This window comes from Morone saxatilis, unplaced genomic scaffold, assembly GCF_004916995.1.
Source record: "Morone saxatilis isolate NCDOM2014 unplaced genomic scaffold, NCSU_SB_2.0 Contig6, whole genome shotgun sequence".
Lineage (NCBI taxonomy): Eukaryota > Metazoa > Chordata > Actinopteri > Moronidae > Morone > Morone saxatilis.
The window spans coordinates 13,738,338-13,756,786 of NW_023340206.1; the positions used below are offsets into that span (position 1 = coordinate 13,738,338).

The window sequence follows — 18,449 nt, forward strand, 5'->3', positions numbered from 1 at the left end:
GACAGTAATGGACTCTTAGGTGTCGCCAGAGACGGTAATCGAGGCATTATGGTCGAACCTTCTGTTTGTGCTGCAGATCGTTGAGAGGAACGCGGACCCTGAGATGACTCTGCTGACGTATCTGAGGAGGAAATGTAGGTGCTCACACACACACACACACACACACACACACACACACACACAGTATGAATACAGGATCACGTGCAGTCTCACTGGTCCGTGCTGTCCTGTTTCAAACTGTTCTGATCGAGTGATACATCAGGTTTCCTGTTTCACAACTTTATATCCACACTCCAGAGGTTTCACTTCTTATTTTATCATGCTGTCCTCGCTCACTGTACAGTCTGGTTGTTGGTGGACGATCGTCTGAGCATTAGACAGATTTCCAGATTGACAGAAATCCTCTGACACAATCCATAAAGCAAACCCAACGTAGTACAACCTGTTCAGCTGTAAGACAGAAAGCTACGACTGATGTTTCTGGTCTTTATACGAGTGTTTTATGGTCCTGAGGTTGGTTTATTGGTTCCCTTCCAAGCAGAATGAGGTCAGTGACCGTCTCTGAGACAACAATCAGCAGGTCAAAGTCAGAATAAAGTTTACATCCTGGAACAGCTGGAAAGAAATCTGGCTTTCATTTGACATCAGAGCTGGACTGTAGGCAAGACCAGTACGAACTGTGTAACAGGGTTTTGAAGCACCTGGAGAGTCCTTGAGGAGGTTGGAGAAGTTTTTAGGACTTGCTGATGAAGGCCCCTGAAAACAGGTTACATGGGTCCTACAAACCTGGAACCATCTCAGAGACCCCCTGACCAATGGGACCTCCTCAAGGACTAACATCTCTACGAGAACAGACTCCCAGGTGTCCACATAGAGTCCAGTATTGTCTGAATCGAGGACTCCTGTTATGGTCATGGACTCATTTACAGTAGAAACAGTCAGTTTAGTCTTTAACGGCCTGGAGGTCAGAGTGTGTCTCCCACAGCGTGACTGGACTCTGAGGACAATCACGCGTCGCCGTCAATGATTCAGTGAATCCACTGTAAACTGTGTGTGTGTGTGTGTGTGTGTGTGTTCAGTGGGTTTAACAGGAACCAAGCTGGGCTGTGCTGAGGGCGGCTGTGGAGCCTGCACCGTCATGGTCTCCAGATACCAAACACACACTCAACAGCTGCTGTATCCTTAAACAGTGTGTGTGTGTGTGTGTGTGTGTGTGTGCATGCTGATAAGGCGTCCCGTCATGTGCTCCCATCTGAAACCTTTCAATGATGACAAACTGATTTCACAGTGAGCAGATTAACAGTCTTTAACTCCGGTCCAGTCACTACGCCGTCAACGCCTGCCTCGCCCCCCTCTGCTCCCTACACCTGGTCGCCGTGACGACCGTGGAGGGTATCGGCAGCGTGGCAAGAAAATTACATCCTGTGCAGGTAAGACACACATTGAACTCGTACGTACGTGCTGCTGCTGGGTCCTCCACTTCATGATGCTGTAGGGCTCCTTGCGGCGTCATTTCATTTCTTTTTCAAAGGCATCAACTGACCTCTGCACAACAAGCTGACAACGATTTCAGTAGCTTCAGTAGTAACTTATGATTCATTGTTGATTAACGCAGCTTTAAGGTTCCGGATCTTCAGTGTGTTTTAACACGTTTTACAACAGAATCTTTTAAATGTTTCAGGAGCGAATAGCGAGGGCTCACGGCTCTCAGTGTGGGTTCTGCACTCCGGGGATCGTCATGTCCATGTACGCCCTGCTGAGGAACAACCCCACACCCAAAATGGCCGATGTTGAGGAGGCTTTCCAAGGTACTGTCAGAGACCGCTTAGCATTGTTAAATGTAGTTATTATTATTAGTAGCTAGAACTGCCCTTAAATTACATTAAAAACGTTTCTGATCTACACTGACAGCACTAAGGAAATCATATTTTTTGCAGGAAATCTGTGTCGTTGCACCGGATACAGACCGATACTGGAGGGGTACAAAACTTTCACTGTGGTGAGACACAAACACAGTTGGTGTGTTTCAAAGCACACAACAAATCACAGACATGTTTACCTGTACATACACCACCTTTTGAGCCACGAGTCTGATTCATTCATACATTGTTTGTTCCTCCAGGAGGGGGGGTGCTGTGGCGGCAGGGGGCGGGAGAACGGCTGCTGTATGGCCAATGGGAACGGAGCTGAGAAAAGCTCAGAGGAAGACACTGACGTAAGTCTAAGGTGTTATTTTATACAAACCGATTTCAAACCAACATGTTTCTGACTGTAAACTGTGTGTTTTTGTGCAGGAAGCCACAACGCTGTTCACCGCAACCAACTTTGCGCCCTTTGACCCCACGCAGGAGGTCATCTTCCCTCCTGAGCTCATGGTAAACACACACACACCAAAACACAAACACTCATTATCAAGTGGCAGATTTTAAACTTTTTATGTTGTTAAATTAAGTGAATTTGAACTTATCGCGATATAAACCAGGATATCATCTGCATATAAACGTATATAGTGTATATATAATTTATATATTTCTTTGAGTCATACCTGAACACATGACATGTATTTTTAGATTCAGTGTGATTTTCACTTCCTTTTAAAGTCCCCATGAAACTTATATTTACTGTTACTTTAGTGTAAAGCAAACGGGAACTGCTAACAGCTAATTCAGCATAATTTAATGGTGGTACATACTTCCTGTTTATACCCCCAAAGAATTATGGGAACTGTAGTTGCAAGATTTTCACTGTTTTTTTCCCCAAACAGAAGACAAAAAATAATAAACAACAATCTAAACGCTGTTGTTTTGTTCTCTCTCCTTCTTCCTATCTAGTCTCTCACCAAAGGTCAAAGGTCGGGCTCGCTGTGTTTCCGTGGCAACAGGGCGGTGTGGCTGCAGCCCGACAGCCTTGAAGAGTTTCTGCGTCTGAAATGGGAACATCCAGACGCCCGAGTGGTGGTGGGAAACACTGAAGTGGGTCAGTCTGTCGCTCATAAACACTGATTCATTCATTCATTTATCCATACATTAATTTATTCATTTATTCAGTCACTCGTTCACTCACTCGTTCACTCACTCGCTGTGGGCTCTTAGGTATCGAGGTGAAGTTTAAGAACATGGTGTACCCAGTTATCTTAGCTCCAGCCTTCATCCCCGAACTGAACACAGTGACGTACACTGAGGACGGTGAGTGATAATACTGTTCAAAAAGCAAAAAATATGACATTATATTTCAAATATAGGATTGATTTGATTTCCTTCATTATTGACTGTTAGGCTAAATTGGCTATGAACCTGACCCAAACTTTCATGTTTTATGCTAGCACGGCTTAAAGTCAGAATAAACATTTAAAAACGAGACTGAAACAGTGTTTTTGTGTGTTTTAGGTGTCGTTTTTGGTGCGGGGTGCACTCTCAGCCACATGGGGGCGGTGCTGAAGGAGATGGTGAAGACTCTTCCTCCTCATCAGACCGAAGTCTTTCTCGCTGTCCTGGAACAACTGCGCTGGTTCGCCGGACTGCAGATACGCAATGTAGCCGTGAGTCAAACCATAGTTTATTTCCAGTAAATACACAGAGCCAGTTCATCTCTGCCTAAAGGACCCACATATCACACAGAACATCACCTAAAGAATATTTCTGTCCATAAAAACCTCTGTGTTATATATTCTCATCGTGTTGTGTTCAGTGTTTCATCATCATGGTGTTTTTGTGTTTTCAGGCGGTTGGTGGGAACATCATGACAGCCAGCCCCATTTCAGACCTCAACCCTGTTTTTATGGCGGCCGGTTGCAAACTCACACTGATGGACAAAGGTACACACAGACACACACACACACACACACACACACATTCATCTGTGTGTATATTCCAGGAATCTGTTTTTTACTGAGATCAGAGTTCACAGATAAAACTGCTGAACACACACGCCTTTAAATTGTTATAAACTCATCTTTAGTCTGTATTTTATTTTGAAATTTTAAAAGTTTATTTTGACAGGTGCTTTATCTGGATACTTCATATAAAGTCGTGATACTGTACGACACTTAGAAATATACCCGTGTGTTGTCGTGGTGTGTTTACTTGCTCCATATTTGTCAGGAGGCGTTCAGGTGACCTTTAATCTGAAGGCTCTTGTTTCTCTCGAAGCTGCTGAGTCACTCTGTCTGCCTGTAAACACTCGTTATATAAGTTTATATCACGGTTTGTGATCAACTTTCATCACAAAGACTTTTATTGTCCTATTTACATGACTAGTTATCATATATCCTACTGCCCTTAAAGGCAGCATTACAGAGTTATTCTGCTGATGTTTAAGGTTTTACTACAGTTTGTAAACAGGGACATGAATATGAACTCCAAACCTTCTGACCTTTGACCAATAACCTCTGTCTGTCTGTCAGATGGCAGTCGTGTGGTTCAGATGGACGACAGTTTCTTCACAGGTTACAGGAAGACGACTCTGCGACCGCAGGAGGTCCTGCTGTCCGTAGAGATCCCGTACAGCAAAAAGGTAGATACAGCGTCTGTCACCTAGCAACGGCTGTCAGTAACCTAGCAACAGACTGACACTGGTGTTTTCCCTCTTCAGAATCAGTTCGTCTCGGCCTTCAAACAGTCTCCTCGCCGCGAGGACGACATCAGCATCGTTACGGCGGCAATGAGCGTCACCATAACTCCCGGGACCGACGTTGTCGAGGACTTGATCCTCAGCTACGGCGGCATGGCGGCGACCACCGTACTGGCGAAGAAGACGGCGAGCAGACTGCTGGGAAGGTAACCCACGCAGATTGTTTTAGAATGTAAGAACCAGAAGAAGGAAGGACGTAACTCTCTCTGATGTCAGCACCAGGCGGTGGGGGGAGGAGCTACCTGGAAGAAGGCCGTGCTCCTCATTGGCTGAGGAGATGACCCTCGACCCCTCTGCGCCAGGCGGCATGGTGACATACCGGCAAACTTTGACCCTCAGCCTCTTCTACAAGTTCTACCTGATGGTGCTGCAGAAGCTCAGAGCGCAGGTTCAACCTAAAATCCATTCTAGCAATAAGGGTAGCTATGCTGAATAAGGTTATCTGGATCTTTCACTGAATCGGTTTGTTCTGATGTTTTGTCCGTCAGGGTGTGAATGTGGCCGAGGTCGGGGCCAACTGTCTGAGCGCCGCAGAGATTTACCATCCTGAGACTCCGTCCAGTGTTCAGATCTACCAGGTAACCACACTTACAACTCGGTTACAGTCCCAGCGTTAGCATCCAGGTGTGTCAGTGTCACATGTGTTCTCCAGGCGGTGCCGGAGGGGCGGAGCCAGGACGACGCGGTGGGCCGCCCCATGATGCACCTGTCGGCCCTGAAGCAGGCAACCGGCGAGGCAGTTTACTGCGACGACGTGCCGCTGTACGAGAACGAGCTCTACCTGGCGCTCGTCACCAGCAGCAAAGCACATGCCAACATCCTGTAAGACGCACACCTCACACACACACCTGTGCAGCACACACACCTGTCCTGTCTAACACAGGTGTGTGTCCCAGCTCTATAGACAGCTCAGCAGCAGAGCGGATGCCCGGCGTTGTGTGCTGCGTGTTTGCCGATGACATCCCTGGCAGTAATGCCACCGGACCAATCGTATATGACGAGACCGTCATCGCCCGCCACCAGGTGCGTTTGTCCGACCAATCAGCTGACTCTGACGGCTTGATGTCCAGGTTGGTGACGTTTCTGTTTTCTGTGCAGGTGACCTGTGTGGGTCACATCATCGGCGCCGTGGTGGCCGACACTCAGCTTCACGCTCAGAGAGCCGCCAAAGCCGTCAGGATCCAATATGAAGAGCTGCCGGCGGTCGTCACCATCCAGGTGAGATAGTATTTTGTTAGCCATAATGTTAGTGAGCAAGCAAGTGGACTATTTTTGTAAAATGAGACAAAGTTTCCAAATGAGCTGCAGGAGAGTGGAACATCTAATGCTAAGAAGCAACATGCCCCATTAGCATTACTGTTAGGTTTGCCTACAGTTAGCCATTATGGGTTTGTTTCATAATAAACATTACTTGTATTGCACCTTTCTTAACAAGGCTACAGATAACAAAAACAGTGAAAACAAGATAAAAAAAACCACAATTTTGTTTGTTACCACTGAATCTGGCTAATATTAGCATGTTAATTATAAATCTTATAATAAATCTGTTGTTTGTTTAATTGACAGGAAGCCATCGCCGCCCAGTCCTTCTATCAGCCAATCAGAACCATCCAGAAGGGAGACCTGGAGGCTGGGTTCAAACAGGCCGACCACATCCTGGAAGGTAGGAACGTCTGTGTGTAGGATTTCGTACTGATTTCAGACGATCATCAGTTATTCATCACTGACTAATTATCAATTGATTATTGACAGGTGAGATGCACATTGGAGGTCAGGAACATTTCTACCTGGAGACAAATGTCACTCTGGCTGTTCCCCGAGGAGAGGACGGAGAGATGGAGGTCTTTGCTTCTACACAATCTGCCTCCAAAACACAGGTAATAATACTGCAAAACACAGGTAATAATACTGCAAAACACAGGTAATTATACTCAGGTAAACACAGGTATCAACAATACTGTAACTGAACGGCGGTGTGTGTCTCCATCAGTCTCTGGTGGCGAAGGCGTTGGGTGTCCCCGCTAACAGGGTGGTGGTCCGGGTGAAGAGGATGGGGGGAGGCTTCGGCGGGAAGGAGAGCCGGACCACCGTGTTGTCCACTGTGGTCGCCGTGGCAGCCAACAAGTACGTCTGACAGTCACCTTTAATTAGAGGTTCTTATTTTGAAATGAAATGTATGTTTATCATCATTTCCTGCTCTCTTGTGTCAGGCTGAAGAGACCCGTGAGGTGTATGTTGGACAGAGACGAGGACATGTTGATCACTGGAGGAAGACACCCCTTTTATGGAAAATACAAGGTGGGATAGCTGACTAACTAATTGTTAGCTAGCTACGTAGCCTACCTTTTGCTATCTTTGTCAGTTTAGATCTAGATTGTTGTAGCTTCAGTCTTGAAACTTTACTAATCACTTCTTCTCCTCTTGCTCTAGGTGGGTTATCTAAACAGTGGTAAGGTCGTGGCTCTGGACGTGTCGTACTACAGCAACACAGGAAACTCCATGGACCTCTCTCTATCAGTGAGTATCTTTACTAACTGAGTTATTATGACACTATATGCTGATGACGTACTGATGTTATCACCTGTCTGTGTTCATTGAGGTCCTGGAGCGAGCTCTGTTCCACATGGAGAACTCGTACAGTGTAGCCAATGTACGCGGCCAGGGTTACCTGTGCCGCACCAACCTGCCGTCCAATACAGCCTTCAGGGGATTCGGAGGGCCACAAGGCATGATGGTAACCGAGAGCTGGATGAACGATGTGGCGCAGAGTCTGGGCAAGCCGTCAGAGGAGGTATGTAGGTGGATGAATAAAGTCAGACACGCTGGTTGGTGAGTAGCGTCCAGTCAGTGACTCCGTCCTCTTGCAGGTGCGTCGGTTGAACCTGTATGTGGAAGGGGAGTTGACACCCTACAACCAGATCCTGGATCAGTTCACCTTGGACCGCTGCTGGGATGAGTGCCTGTCACGCTCCGTATACCAGGAACGCCGAGCCGCCGTCGACCTTTACAACAGGTAAAAGCACTATTGAGCACAACAAGTAAAAACAGTCCAACGGAAGGTCCCGGAACCAGGATTTATGGTTTGGATAAAACTGTCTGACAACAGGAACTAAGTTACTTTTTGAACTTTAATGACCTGTTTCAAATTCAAAACTGCACAACACAGTCACATCTTAAGTTTGCAAAACGCTTGCAAACTAATCTACATTAATTGTTCGCAGACTAGTTAGGTAATTTGAAGTAGGTATCCTTGTGATCCAGTAGAGAGCTCTCCACTATCAGCCCGACCTACTGACCTGTAAGCTAACTAAGCTAATAATGTTATGTTGTTTACTATGAACATGGTGGACAGTAGCGAGCAAAGCAATCCTGAATGGAGAGTCCCAGCACCAAAATATCTGAGTAGCAGCGTGTGGAAGTATTTCAAGTTCTACACCGTACACACCACCCTGATCCACAGATTGGGAACCACTGCCTTAAGAGATGAATTTGAAGAGTTCTGAGACTGTTGAGTTGTCGAACAAATTTCTTTGTTTTAATTTTAGACAGAACCGGTGGACCAAACGAGGCCTCGCCATCGTCCCCACCAAGTTTGGCATCAGCTTCACCGCTGTCTTCCTCAACCAGGTCTGACCCAACAACATTGACTAACGAACAGTTTGATGCTGGATGGTTTGTACCTCATTCTCTTTGTGTCTGCAGGCCGGAGCTCTGGCTCACATCTACACAGACGGCTCGGTGCTGTTGACCCACGGTGGGACTGAGATGGGACAGGGACTCCACACCAAGATGGTCCAGGTACCTGAGCTTAACAAACCAATATGCAGTTTTTAGCTCATTAATTTCACCTTTTGATTTCCTACCTTTCATTCAGCCATTAATGTTGCACTTGAGCTAACGAATGCTGTACTTAAGTACAAAAGTCTTAACAAACAGTTTTTGCGTCCAGGTTGCCAGCAGGGTTCTGGGTATCCCCTGTTCGAAGATCCACATCTCAGAGACAAGCACCAACACGGTCCCCAACACCAGCCCCACGGCTGCCTCCGCCTCCTCAGACCTCAATGGAGCTGCCGTGCAGAACGCCTGTGAGACCCTCATGAAACGTCTGGAACTGTACAAGACCAATAACCCCAAAGGGACATGGGAGGACTGGGTGAGCTGAAGTATTAAGAATATATGCTAGTACTTGTAGTAATATCGCTACTATAATCCCTTAATTACTTAATCTGTCCACATTTCCAGTTTTGAATGGTCGTGGTGTATTTCTGTCTGTTTCAGGTGAAAGCAGCGTATTTCGACAGAGTAAACCTCAGTGCAAATGGCTTTTACAAGTGAGTTCAATGAGGGAGTCGCCGGTTCAGTAAATCTGCTGATAAATAAAGTCCCAGACAGACTTTATTTACATTTTTCTGTTTCTTATCAGGACTCCAGATCTCGGTTATGACTTCGACTCGAACTCGGGCCGAGCGTTTAACTACTTCAGCTACGGGGTGGCTTCTTCAGAGGTAGAGATCGACTGCCTGACTGGAGCTCACAAGGTGTGTATTTATTGAAGGAAATGTTCAGCTACAAAAATAAATATGAAAACAACGATCAATATTAGGCTTCTGTGTTATGTACTTTACTATACTTTACTATATGCCGATGATACCATCTTGTAGGTAACTGGCACCCCTGGGAACCAGTCCCAGTCTGCTTTTAAAGATCTCCAGACATTTTGCTAACTTAAGATGTGATTATGTTTGTTGCTTTTATCTTTTAACCATCTTTAGAACGTGGTTGTCTTTCTAACACAGACGAGGCTAGCACTGATGCAACTTTCTCTGTCCACATATATATCCACATAAGGGCACTGACCCTTCCTTATCCCCGCCCCTTTTGGAATTTCAGTCTACTTCCTTTCCTGTACTTAGATATGTATGTCAGGCTTAATCTAGTTGAAAAAGACAACTACATTTTGAAGATGGTTAAAAGATAAAAGTGAATACAAGCAGTCACATCTCAAGGTAATTTCAGCAAAGCAATTATCCAGTGTTTGTAGTAGTTTGCAAACAATTAATGTAAATTAGCTTGGTAGTTAGCTAGTGTTTTGGTAACATTAGCAAACTTAAATTGTCTCATTTATCTATCTAGTATATATATAGTATATAAGTACAGGAAAGGAGAAAGTTGACCGAGGCTTGCTCAACTGTTATTGGTGCACAGAACAAATAGAGGCGGGGCTTATGAAGAGTTAATTCAGTAAAATCCAATCAAATACATCTCCAATGTAAATCTGAATTAAACATCCATTCACCTGCCGCAGCCTTTGGACAAGATGCTAAATATTATGGAGATTATATTTATTATAATTTATTGTATGTTATGTTTGTATTGTAGAACCTGAGTACCACCATCGTGATGGACGTCGGTCACAGCCTCAACCCAGCTATAGACATCGGACAGGTGGGTCAATCAGTAAAGGAATCAGTCTTTGGAAAACTAACTAAAGCAGATTTTATGACCTCTGGCATCTCTGTGTCTCTTCAGGTGGAGGGGGCGTTCATGCAGGGTCTGGGTCTCTTCACCCTGGAGGAGCTTCATTATTCCCCCCAGGGTGTCCTACTCACTCGGGGTCCTGGTTCTTATAAGATCCCGGCCTTCGGTGACATTCCCACCCAGCTTACTGTCTCACTGCTCCGCGACGCACCGAATGACAAAGCCATCTTCGCCTCCAAGGTAACGCCACCAATGCTGTGGAGAACATTTTAAACACAGTAGCATTTACAGAGAACATTTATCTGGGACGCTTTTCTCTCCAGGCTGTGGGCGAGCCTCCTCTCTTTCTGGCAGCATCGGTTTTCTACGCCATCAAAGATGCCATCAGCGCCGCCCGGGCGGAGTCAGGCATCAGCGGCCCCTTCAGGCTAGACAGCCCCGCCTCTGCCGAGAGGATCCGCAATGCTTGCAGTGACCGATTCACCAAACTGGTACGAAAGCTCAAAAATCTGTCTGTGTTGGTTTCAGTTATTAATAGAGACACTCCTCAGGAAGGATTGGGCACTGACAAGAAAGTATGAAGAGTATTAGGAAAGTATTATCAGCTCATCTAAAATCAGCAGATCAAATAGTCATACATATGGTATCGTAGTCTTTCTGCTAATGTGGAGGAACACCAAGAGGCCTAGAACTCAAGCTACCGTACACACAGGAAATACTGTATCGCCTTCTGTTTTTCTGTTGCAGTGTCCTCCTGCAGAACCCGGAACCTTTAAGCCCTGGTCTGTACAGGTCTAGGACGTCAACCCACAGAGACAGAAGAGACCACCGCTGACACTCACTGGACAATCTGTGGAACTACATCCGCGCGCAGTGTTTGTTTCCTGCCTGTCGGAGCAGTAACACGCTGTCTCTCACTGAGGGTCAGCGGCATAAAGCAATTGGGGAATAAAAAAACGTACATGACTGATACGCTGATGAAATATTAATATTTCAGCTCCTCACAGCTGTAATAAACTGATTGGTGCTACACTTAGACTTCAGCTGTATACACACAAAATGAAATATGTGAATTAACTGATCACTGTTATGTTATATGAAATGAATGAAATAAAAGTTTGGATCGATTTTCTGGACTTTCCCTCCATTTATTTCTGCCAAAGACAGTTAGTTAAAGCTGCTCTGTGGAGTTTGTGGAGTTTATTCCAGATGAACAGCAAACATCAGAGAGAATAAGAATAGATTGGCTGCAGCAGTGATGGCTGATGGGAGGGTTTGTGGACCTTCGCGGTGAGGTGTCACAGTGGGCCGGACTCCCCCAGGGTCACCTCCTTGTAAATTGTGTGGTCAGAGCGTGAAGTATGAGGGTCACATGTTTGTTCTGTGTCTCATTCGGACTGTAGAAACTTTGCTGCCACTGCGGGTTTCTTACATTCAGACATTACTGAGGATTACCGATCCGATATTTGCTGATTATTAAATTAGTGCCCACTGCTGAATTGGCAGGTAAGATCTTTATTTAATAATGATAATTTAATAATAACGTTGGGCAGATTGTCGGTACAGTCGGCTGTGTTCTGGCACCAAATGTAAGTCGGGTCCCACCCGTATACGGCTGCCATTTTTGTACAATTGTTTGGTGCCATTTTAATATTTGCTCCACTGTTTTCCAAACACCAAGTTTTTTGTGCTTTTTTTGCTCTTTTGTTTCATGATTGCAATTTTTTGTTGTTGTATTTATTTGTTTTACAATTTTATATGTTTTATTTTGGTGCAATTTTAGTGCAATATTCACACCACTGTTTCCCAAAATGTGTGCAGATATTGTAACGTTTCAGGGTTTTTGTGACATTTTGTCCCTTTTTGTTTAAGTTTTTTTTGCACATTTCTTGCCTTAATTGTGCTGTTTTTAGTCCATATTTGTACATTTTTGTTGTCTCACATGATCGTACAACCATCTTCGTTTTAAACTGTAATTTTGTGAGCATTTTTTGTTCTCTCCTTTCTTTTAAGATTTCTTTTTAATTTTATACCGTTTCGTTGAATTTTTGGACCATTTTCATTTCTTTCTGCACAGTTTTTATGCCAGTGTTTAGTAACAGTTTGGTCATTTGTTCACTGACTTTGATAGTGTTCCAAGATTTACTGAATTGTTGTGAATTTCAGAGAGAGCAGGAGAGAGAGAGACTCAGGAATAAAGGAGGGGAGGGAGACTAAAGAGACCCAGTGAGAGAGAGTCCTGGTCTTCAGTTGGATTATGGCTCCCAGGAGGATGGAAACTAAACCGGTGATCTTCTGTCTGAAGACGCTGCTGCTGCTCTACTCCTTCATCTTCTGGGTGAGAAAACACTTTTTACTCATCTTTTTTATCACATTTTCACATCAGCTTTTTTTTCTTAAAGTTATTGGGATGATGATACTAAAGATTCATCACCATCGAGCAAATAGCATTGTTTATTATAGTTTAGTGATAGTTAAAATCCTTTTTAACATGGTATATAATGTCAGATATCAGGAGTGAGGAGTGCTGAGGTCAGAGGTCAGTTACAGGTCAGAGGTCAGTTGTCAGAGTAGGTTCAGTAATTATCTGCACTGAGGAATGAGGAGGATGCCGGAGCTGTGACACACAGACGATAATGAAGACCTGAAAATACAACACCGACAAAAATAAGAAATACTGTCAGTAACAGTCGAATAAATGATCTCAGTCACGTTAATAAGACAATCAATACATTCAGAACTTAAATCGACTCTGTTGTCTCCTGATTGCTGCCTGACCACATCGTAGCCTAGTTCTGGATGTCGCTCAGGATGTTGCAGCCTAGCACAAGTTGCTGTCTCGTCCAGGCTGCTGTTTAGTCCTGGTTGCTGTCTCGTCCTGTCGGTATTTAAATGTTCATTGTTTTTTATTTAGATTTCTTAAAGTTACTGTTTGTTGTTTGATTTTTTTCCTCATTTTGACCCTTTTACAATTAAATTATTACTAAAGAAGAAACAAGCTCAGTGCATTATAGTTTTAGACAAAAAATTAACAAACTAGTATCTTTAATAATCATACTGATATTTGATCAATATTTAATCTGCGGTGACTTTCTGAGAAGTCAGACTGTTTTTGTGGATTTTAAAGATGTTATTTGTTGCTTAAGTGAAGTTAGATTTTTGAGTCTCACAAACACAATCTGTCGCCTGCTGCACAAACAACGTCTTTTATTCCTTATCGTCTCCAGACGTCGAGCGTTTTAACATCACAGCCTCACACTCTGTTTGAAACGCTCACACAGGCACAGCGGGACGAGTCAAAATCAAACACCTCCTTCATTCATCTCCCTGCAGCATCCCATCTTTCATCCCTCAGCTGGTCTGATGCACCGAACCTGAACAAACCTGACGTCCTCATAAACCACATTAACGGGACAGAGTGTCCAGATAAAAACTGAAACGTAAACTATTCAGAAACAAACAAATGTTAGTTTTAATCCGCCAACGATACATTAATCGGAGTTTCTTAAATTTAAAGTTACATTCCCTGATGTTATATTAATCACCTTTAATCACCGTCAACTTCCAAAATATAAGTTTACAATCATTTTCAAACCACCGGACAGAATTGGTAAAACACAGTTCATGCTTTAAAATAAAGATATTGTTTAATTTCATGTTTTATTTGTCAAAAATAGTGGGTTTGTTATTGTTTATCCTTATAGCTTATCAACAAGTATCAGTGTAAATACTGTAAATACCTCAATATATATATGTGTGTATGTATGTGTATGTTTACATTAATGGATGAATTCTAACTATTTAGATTCACAAACATAATAATCGGCAAAAACATGAAAATAAACAATAAACACAAAACTATTTATTGTTTTACTGTTTCTTTATTTTTATTTTGTCACCTTTTTTAAATTGTTTTTTGTTATATTTTCTTTATTGTTTCATCTGGTTTCTCATACTGTTTTGCTTCTCCTGTTTTAGGTGTACATATGGTATATACAGATACAGTACAATACATACAGTGTATACAGTAGTGTGTGTACTACAGTCTGTTGCTCCGACTCGTTTCTTCTTCCCGTCTGTTTGTCAGTTTATCACTTCACTGTCAGAGTTAATTACAGAGTCATGTGACACTGAGTCACTGCTCAACACACACACACACACTCACACGCACACACAGGTTAAATGCCTCCTCATTGGCTGACGGTCTGACTTGTACCCCCCCCCCTCAGGTGACAGGTGTTGTCCTGCTGTCGGTGGGTTTGTGGTGGAAGTTCATGTTGGGCCCCTACATGCTGCTGATCTCCAGCGGCCCCTCCAACGCTCCGTACATCCTCGCCGGCACCGGAGTCGCCATCGTGCTGTTCGGACTGTTTGGCTGCTTCGCTACCTGTAGGGGGCGCCCCTGGATGCTGAAACTGGTCTGTGTCCATCAGATTATGAGCAGTGTTGGAGGAAGTGTTCACATCATTAACCTAAGTTAAAGTACTGATACCAAACTGTAAAAATACCCTGTCAGTATATACTATATGATATAATGACCTGGGACCTGTTAGCTTTAGCCACAGTCTGTTAGTATGACTTCACTATAATCTTTATTAACCTGACCTCTGACTTCTGACCTCCGACCTCTCTGTAGTACGCCGCGTTCCTATCTCTGGTCTTCATGACTGAACTCATCGCTGGAATCTCTGGATTTGTCTTTCGCCACGAGGTTATTTCAGACCACAGGCAACACTTTTACCCCGACAGCACGGCTCATACTGACTGCGTACTGTGTGTGTGTGTTTAGATTAAAGGGACGTTCCTCACGACGTACAGCGAAGCAGTGACGAGATACGACGGACGAGACGACAGGAGTCTGGCTGTGGACGGTGTTCAACGTAGAGTAAGTTTACCTCTCTCTCTTTTTCTTCATGTAATACTAAAGCTGATTTTATTTCACCCAGGTTCATTTAATTACTGCACTTTATTAAGAACAAGCTATAAATGTATCACTGGCATATTTTAGGCTTATAAATTAGGTTTGGCTAACATATTAGCAAACAGTTGCTTACTTCCACATACAGGATCACAACACGATCATAGTTACCTGTGGGGTTCCGCAGGGTTCTATGCTTGGTCCTCTACATTTTTTACAATAAAGCTTATATGGGAACATGCTAGTTCCTTTGTTTTACTTCATTTGAGTGTTTTAGGCTTGGACTGTATTTCGGCAACTAAAGCTATGTGGGTAAACCTGAATTGATTTATTTTTTTGTCCACTTGGGGGCAGCAAAAAAAACAAGCTGGAAACCCAACTGTGTGTTGATGTATCATCACTTCAAAAAGTAGTTGTGGCAATAAGATCAAGTACAAATAAGAATTTGGCATCCTGTCCCACCAGAATGTATTCCTAACAATGTGACAACCCATAAGACCCTCACATACAGTGATAAATGTACAGTTAAATCAACACCCACAGGTTATTAATCTTCTTTCTGTCTTTGCAGCTACACTGCTGTGGAGTTTATAACTACACCAGCTGGTTCAGCAGTGTGTATTTTCCGGTCAGTGGGATTCCTGCCAGCTGCTGTGTTAGTTTCTCTGACTGCAGCTCAGCCGACTTGAAGAACGCAACTCTGGCTGCTCACAAAGTCCACAAACAGGTGGGAAGCTTTAGCCTGTTAGCATGGTATCATAACCTGGGACCTGTTAGCTTTAGCCTCAGTCTGTTAGCATGGTGACCTGTGACCTGTGTCCGCAGGGTTGTTATGAGTTGGTGACGTCCTTCATAGAGGGAAACATGGGAATCATCGCTGGTGTTACCTTTGGCATTGCCTTCTCTCAGGTATGACACAAAATCTAGACAGAATGAAACTGAATACTACCAAATACGACACTATACAAAGTCCTGCATTGAAAATGAACCCCTCTGTATCTGTCTGTCTCAGTTGATCGGGATGTCTCTGGCATGCTGTTTGTCTCGCTTCATCAACGCCAACCAGTACGAGATGGTTTGACAGGTAACACAAACACAATTTCACTCTCGTTGTTCATCTCCTCCGTCTGCTCATTGTTCCTTTTATTTCTTTCTCTTACAGAAAAGAGACGATGTAGGTCAGCATGTAAACTCCGGGAGAGACACACAGCATCTTGTATAAACACAAATCCCACGACACTCTTGTTGTATTTATTGAAATATCTGAATTTCTTAGACTTCTTGCCCTCTGCTCTTTGTTTCTCACTCCAGGATTAATTTTTCAGATTGTTGTGGCCTAAAATGTCAGATTTCACTGCAGATACATACAACAACACATGGTTTTCTTTGCTGCCCCCAAGTGGACAAATAAGTATAATAATAAAAAAAAAGGTCACACAGAATGAATGTGGATTGGCTGAAGCTGTGTTAATCGTTTTTTTTGCCACTTTCATGAAGATGAACTCTAGTCCTTTGTATGAAACTCTTTTGTGGGTTCAGGTCAAGAAATAATGAATAAGCAATAGTAAATAAATTGAGAATAATATCATGGTGCCACCTTGGGCGTCAATCTGAAACGTTTCCTGTAGTTTTTATTTTGTTGATGATGTGTTTTCTGTAAAAATATAATATATTTACGTAAATATAAAATTTAAAAACTTTTTGTACATTTTGATTTAAAAGTCTGATAAAGACTATGTTAGAGGTTGAGTTGAGATATATTTGAGTTCATTTTAGGGACCAATTTCTGACCCAGAGGCCCCTGAACGCACCATGTGTTATCACTGATAATATTGCTTTGCTGTTTGTCAGGTTGTTATGAGTGTTGGCGTCAGAAACAAATTCATGTGACACTTAATTTAACAGTAATTTAATGTTTTTTTTAGTGGGAGTGAAGCTGTGTGTTAAAACTGTAAAACTTCATCTGATCACAAATAAAAACTTAAAATTTCAGTCAATAATGTTGAAGGTTTATATATTGAAGATAATTATATTCATAAAGTTGACAAATCATAAATAAAGTCATTTATAAATTGACAATTGACTGATTCATTTAAATATATTTAATGCCCTACTTATTAATATTTATAATTCCTATAAAGTAAAAGTGTTTTATTAAAGATTTTATGTATGAAATTCATTTTCCACTCGATGTCACTAAAGCACCAGAATCTCAGACCAAAACAATACAGCCAACCAGGCTCCATTGACAAAAGAATGAATTTTACCTCACAGGTAAAACACACTTCAAACAATCACCAACTCACAGCTGATATTTGTTTGCTGATATAATACATATATGTATTGACATGATGTCATATATGTTACCTTTAATATAATTATGACCCATCCAGTCTTAAAAATGGTTTCATGAAGCAAATGTATCAACTATATTGTGACTCTCACTCTATTTTATGTCGTTAAAATTAACAAAATAAATGAATACAACACAAATCTGGTAAAAAAAAATAATAATTTATTTAGTGTATAATAATAATAATAATAATATACTAATTTGAACCTGAATATGGAAACTAATGTTGATGAACAGCCAGCGGGGGGCGGTGTTTCACCAACACAAGGAAACAGGAAACACTTCTGAAACTATTTCAGGAAACTAAACACAATAAATAAAAGAAAAAAGAAAAAGAAAAATCAGAAAATTAAAACAAAAATAACACTGCCTTTAAAAGTGAATGAAGTTTGCTGAATTAAATTTTCAGGATGTGAAAATGTGTAAAAACACAATATAACAAATAATCTGACTTTTATTATATCAAAGATGCCATTGAATATCATAAAAAGTTTAGATTAGGAGAGGAAAATTAATTCAATTTAATTTCATCTATAAGTCTATAAAATTATAAAATATATGTATAAATGTTCCCATGTTGTAAACAGATTAGTCAAAATCCAATTAAATAAATAAATCATCTTGTTTTAATTATAATGATAAATTAATTAAATTGTTGTTTATTAGGCCATATGTAAGGCATTTTAGAACATGAAATCAGTTCAAGACTAATGAGAATGTTACAGGCAGAACGAAAAATACATCCAATTTAATAAAAAGAAATAAATACTAAAGCAACTATGAATTTGACCTGTGTATGTAACTTATACTGAAAAGATATATAAAATACAACCTTAAAAAGTACTTTAATAACAACCAGAAAACAGACATGAACATCCAGGACATTTAATTATACAATGTGCATTTCTACTGTAAATCATATAATGAAATTAGTATTTAAAAAAGTTATATTTAAAAGTTAAATAAAATGATACAAGAAAAAGAAAAGATAAAACAAGTCAAACAAATAGAAATGAATGAGTAGAACCAACAGACGACACAACAGTCGTGGGCCTCATCAAGAACAACGGT

At 42.1% G+C, this 18,449-nt stretch overlaps 2 protein-coding genes across 3 annotated transcripts in view; both read left to right on the top strand.

Annotated features, from left to right (window-relative positions):
- Window positions 1–11,222, top strand: part of xdh (xanthine dehydrogenase) — a 12,013-nt gene extending 791 nt beyond the window's left edge. Inside the window, exons 2-35 of one of the 2 annotated variants that reach the window (XM_035677754.1) lie at window positions 77–134; window positions 1,080–1,176; window positions 1,322–1,430; window positions 1,682–1,808; window positions 1,938–1,999; window positions 2,123–2,215; window positions 2,295–2,375; window positions 2,832–2,976; window positions 3,093–3,185; window positions 3,387–3,538; window positions 3,721–3,814; window positions 4,403–4,512; window positions 4,591–4,775; window positions 4,852–5,017; window positions 5,118–5,207; window positions 5,282–5,451; window positions 5,526–5,652; window positions 5,728–5,847; window positions 6,196–6,292; window positions 6,382–6,506; window positions 6,620–6,753; window positions 6,840–6,927; window positions 7,060–7,146; window positions 7,229–7,420; window positions 7,497–7,642; window positions 8,175–8,256; window positions 8,332–8,427; window positions 8,579–8,782; window positions 8,908–8,960; window positions 9,053–9,167; window positions 10,009–10,074; window positions 10,159–10,347; window positions 10,431–10,598; window positions 10,855–11,221. In XM_035677754.1, coding sequence (XP_035533647.1) covers window positions 77–134; window positions 1,080–1,176; window positions 1,322–1,430; window positions 1,682–1,808; window positions 1,938–1,999; window positions 2,123–2,215; window positions 2,295–2,375; window positions 2,832–2,976; window positions 3,093–3,185; window positions 3,387–3,538; window positions 3,721–3,814; window positions 4,403–4,512; window positions 4,591–4,775; window positions 4,852–5,017; window positions 5,118–5,207; window positions 5,282–5,451; window positions 5,526–5,652; window positions 5,728–5,847; window positions 6,196–6,292; window positions 6,382–6,506; window positions 6,620–6,753; window positions 6,840–6,927; window positions 7,060–7,146; window positions 7,229–7,420; window positions 7,497–7,642; window positions 8,175–8,256; window positions 8,332–8,427; window positions 8,579–8,782; window positions 8,908–8,960; window positions 9,053–9,167; window positions 10,009–10,074; window positions 10,159–10,347; window positions 10,431–10,598; window positions 10,855–10,905 — 3,972 coding nt within the window. In that variant the 3' untranslated portion in view covers window positions 10,906–11,221. Of the gene's footprint in view, window positions 1–76; window positions 135–1,079; window positions 1,177–1,321; window positions 1,431–1,681; window positions 1,809–1,937; window positions 2,000–2,122; window positions 2,216–2,294; window positions 2,376–2,831; window positions 2,977–3,092; window positions 3,186–3,386; window positions 3,539–3,720; window positions 3,815–4,402; window positions 4,513–4,590; window positions 4,776–4,851; window positions 5,018–5,117; window positions 5,208–5,281; window positions 5,452–5,525; window positions 5,848–6,195; window positions 6,293–6,381; window positions 6,507–6,619; window positions 6,754–6,839; window positions 6,928–7,059; window positions 7,147–7,228; window positions 7,421–7,496; window positions 7,643–8,174; window positions 8,257–8,331; window positions 8,428–8,578; window positions 8,783–8,907; window positions 8,961–9,052; window positions 9,168–10,008; window positions 10,075–10,158; window positions 10,348–10,430; window positions 10,599–10,854 lie in introns of both variants that reach the window. The other variant, XM_035677753.1, reaches the window with a different exon arrangement.
- Window positions 11,223–11,880: 658 nt separating this feature from the next.
- LOC118340115 (tetraspanin-7-like) lies at window positions 11,881–17,064 on the top strand. The gene is made up of 8 exons (XM_035677980.1): window positions 11,881–12,445; window positions 14,337–14,525; window positions 14,744–14,818; window positions 14,897–14,992; window positions 15,597–15,752; window positions 15,851–15,934; window positions 16,038–16,109; window positions 16,188–17,064. Exons 1-7 carry the CDS (start codon window positions 12,365–12,367, stop codon window positions 16,104–16,106), a joined length of 750 nt encoding a protein of 249 aa, XP_035533873.1. The 5' UTR covers window positions 11,881–12,364; the 3' UTR covers window positions 16,107–16,109; window positions 16,188–17,064.
- The last annotated feature ends 1,385 nt before the right edge of the window (window positions 17,065–18,449 follow it).

What these genes read in the sequence shown, in the direction of transcription:
- LOC118340115 (XM_035677980.1), top strand. Translation starts at nt 12,365, where the DNA reads ATGGCTCCCAGGAGGATGGAAACTAAACCGGTGATCTTCTGTCTGAAG. An exon ending in GCCCCTGGATGCTGAAACTG is followed by an intron (nt 14,526 to 14,743) that starts GTCTGTGTCCAT and finishes ACCTCTCTGTAG; the next exon opens with TACGCCGCGTTCCTATCTCT. An exon ending in CTCACAAAGTCCACAAACAG is followed by an intron (nt 15,753 to 15,850) that starts GTGGGAAGCTTT and finishes CTGTGTCCGCAG; the next exon opens with GGTTGTTATGAGTTGGTGAC.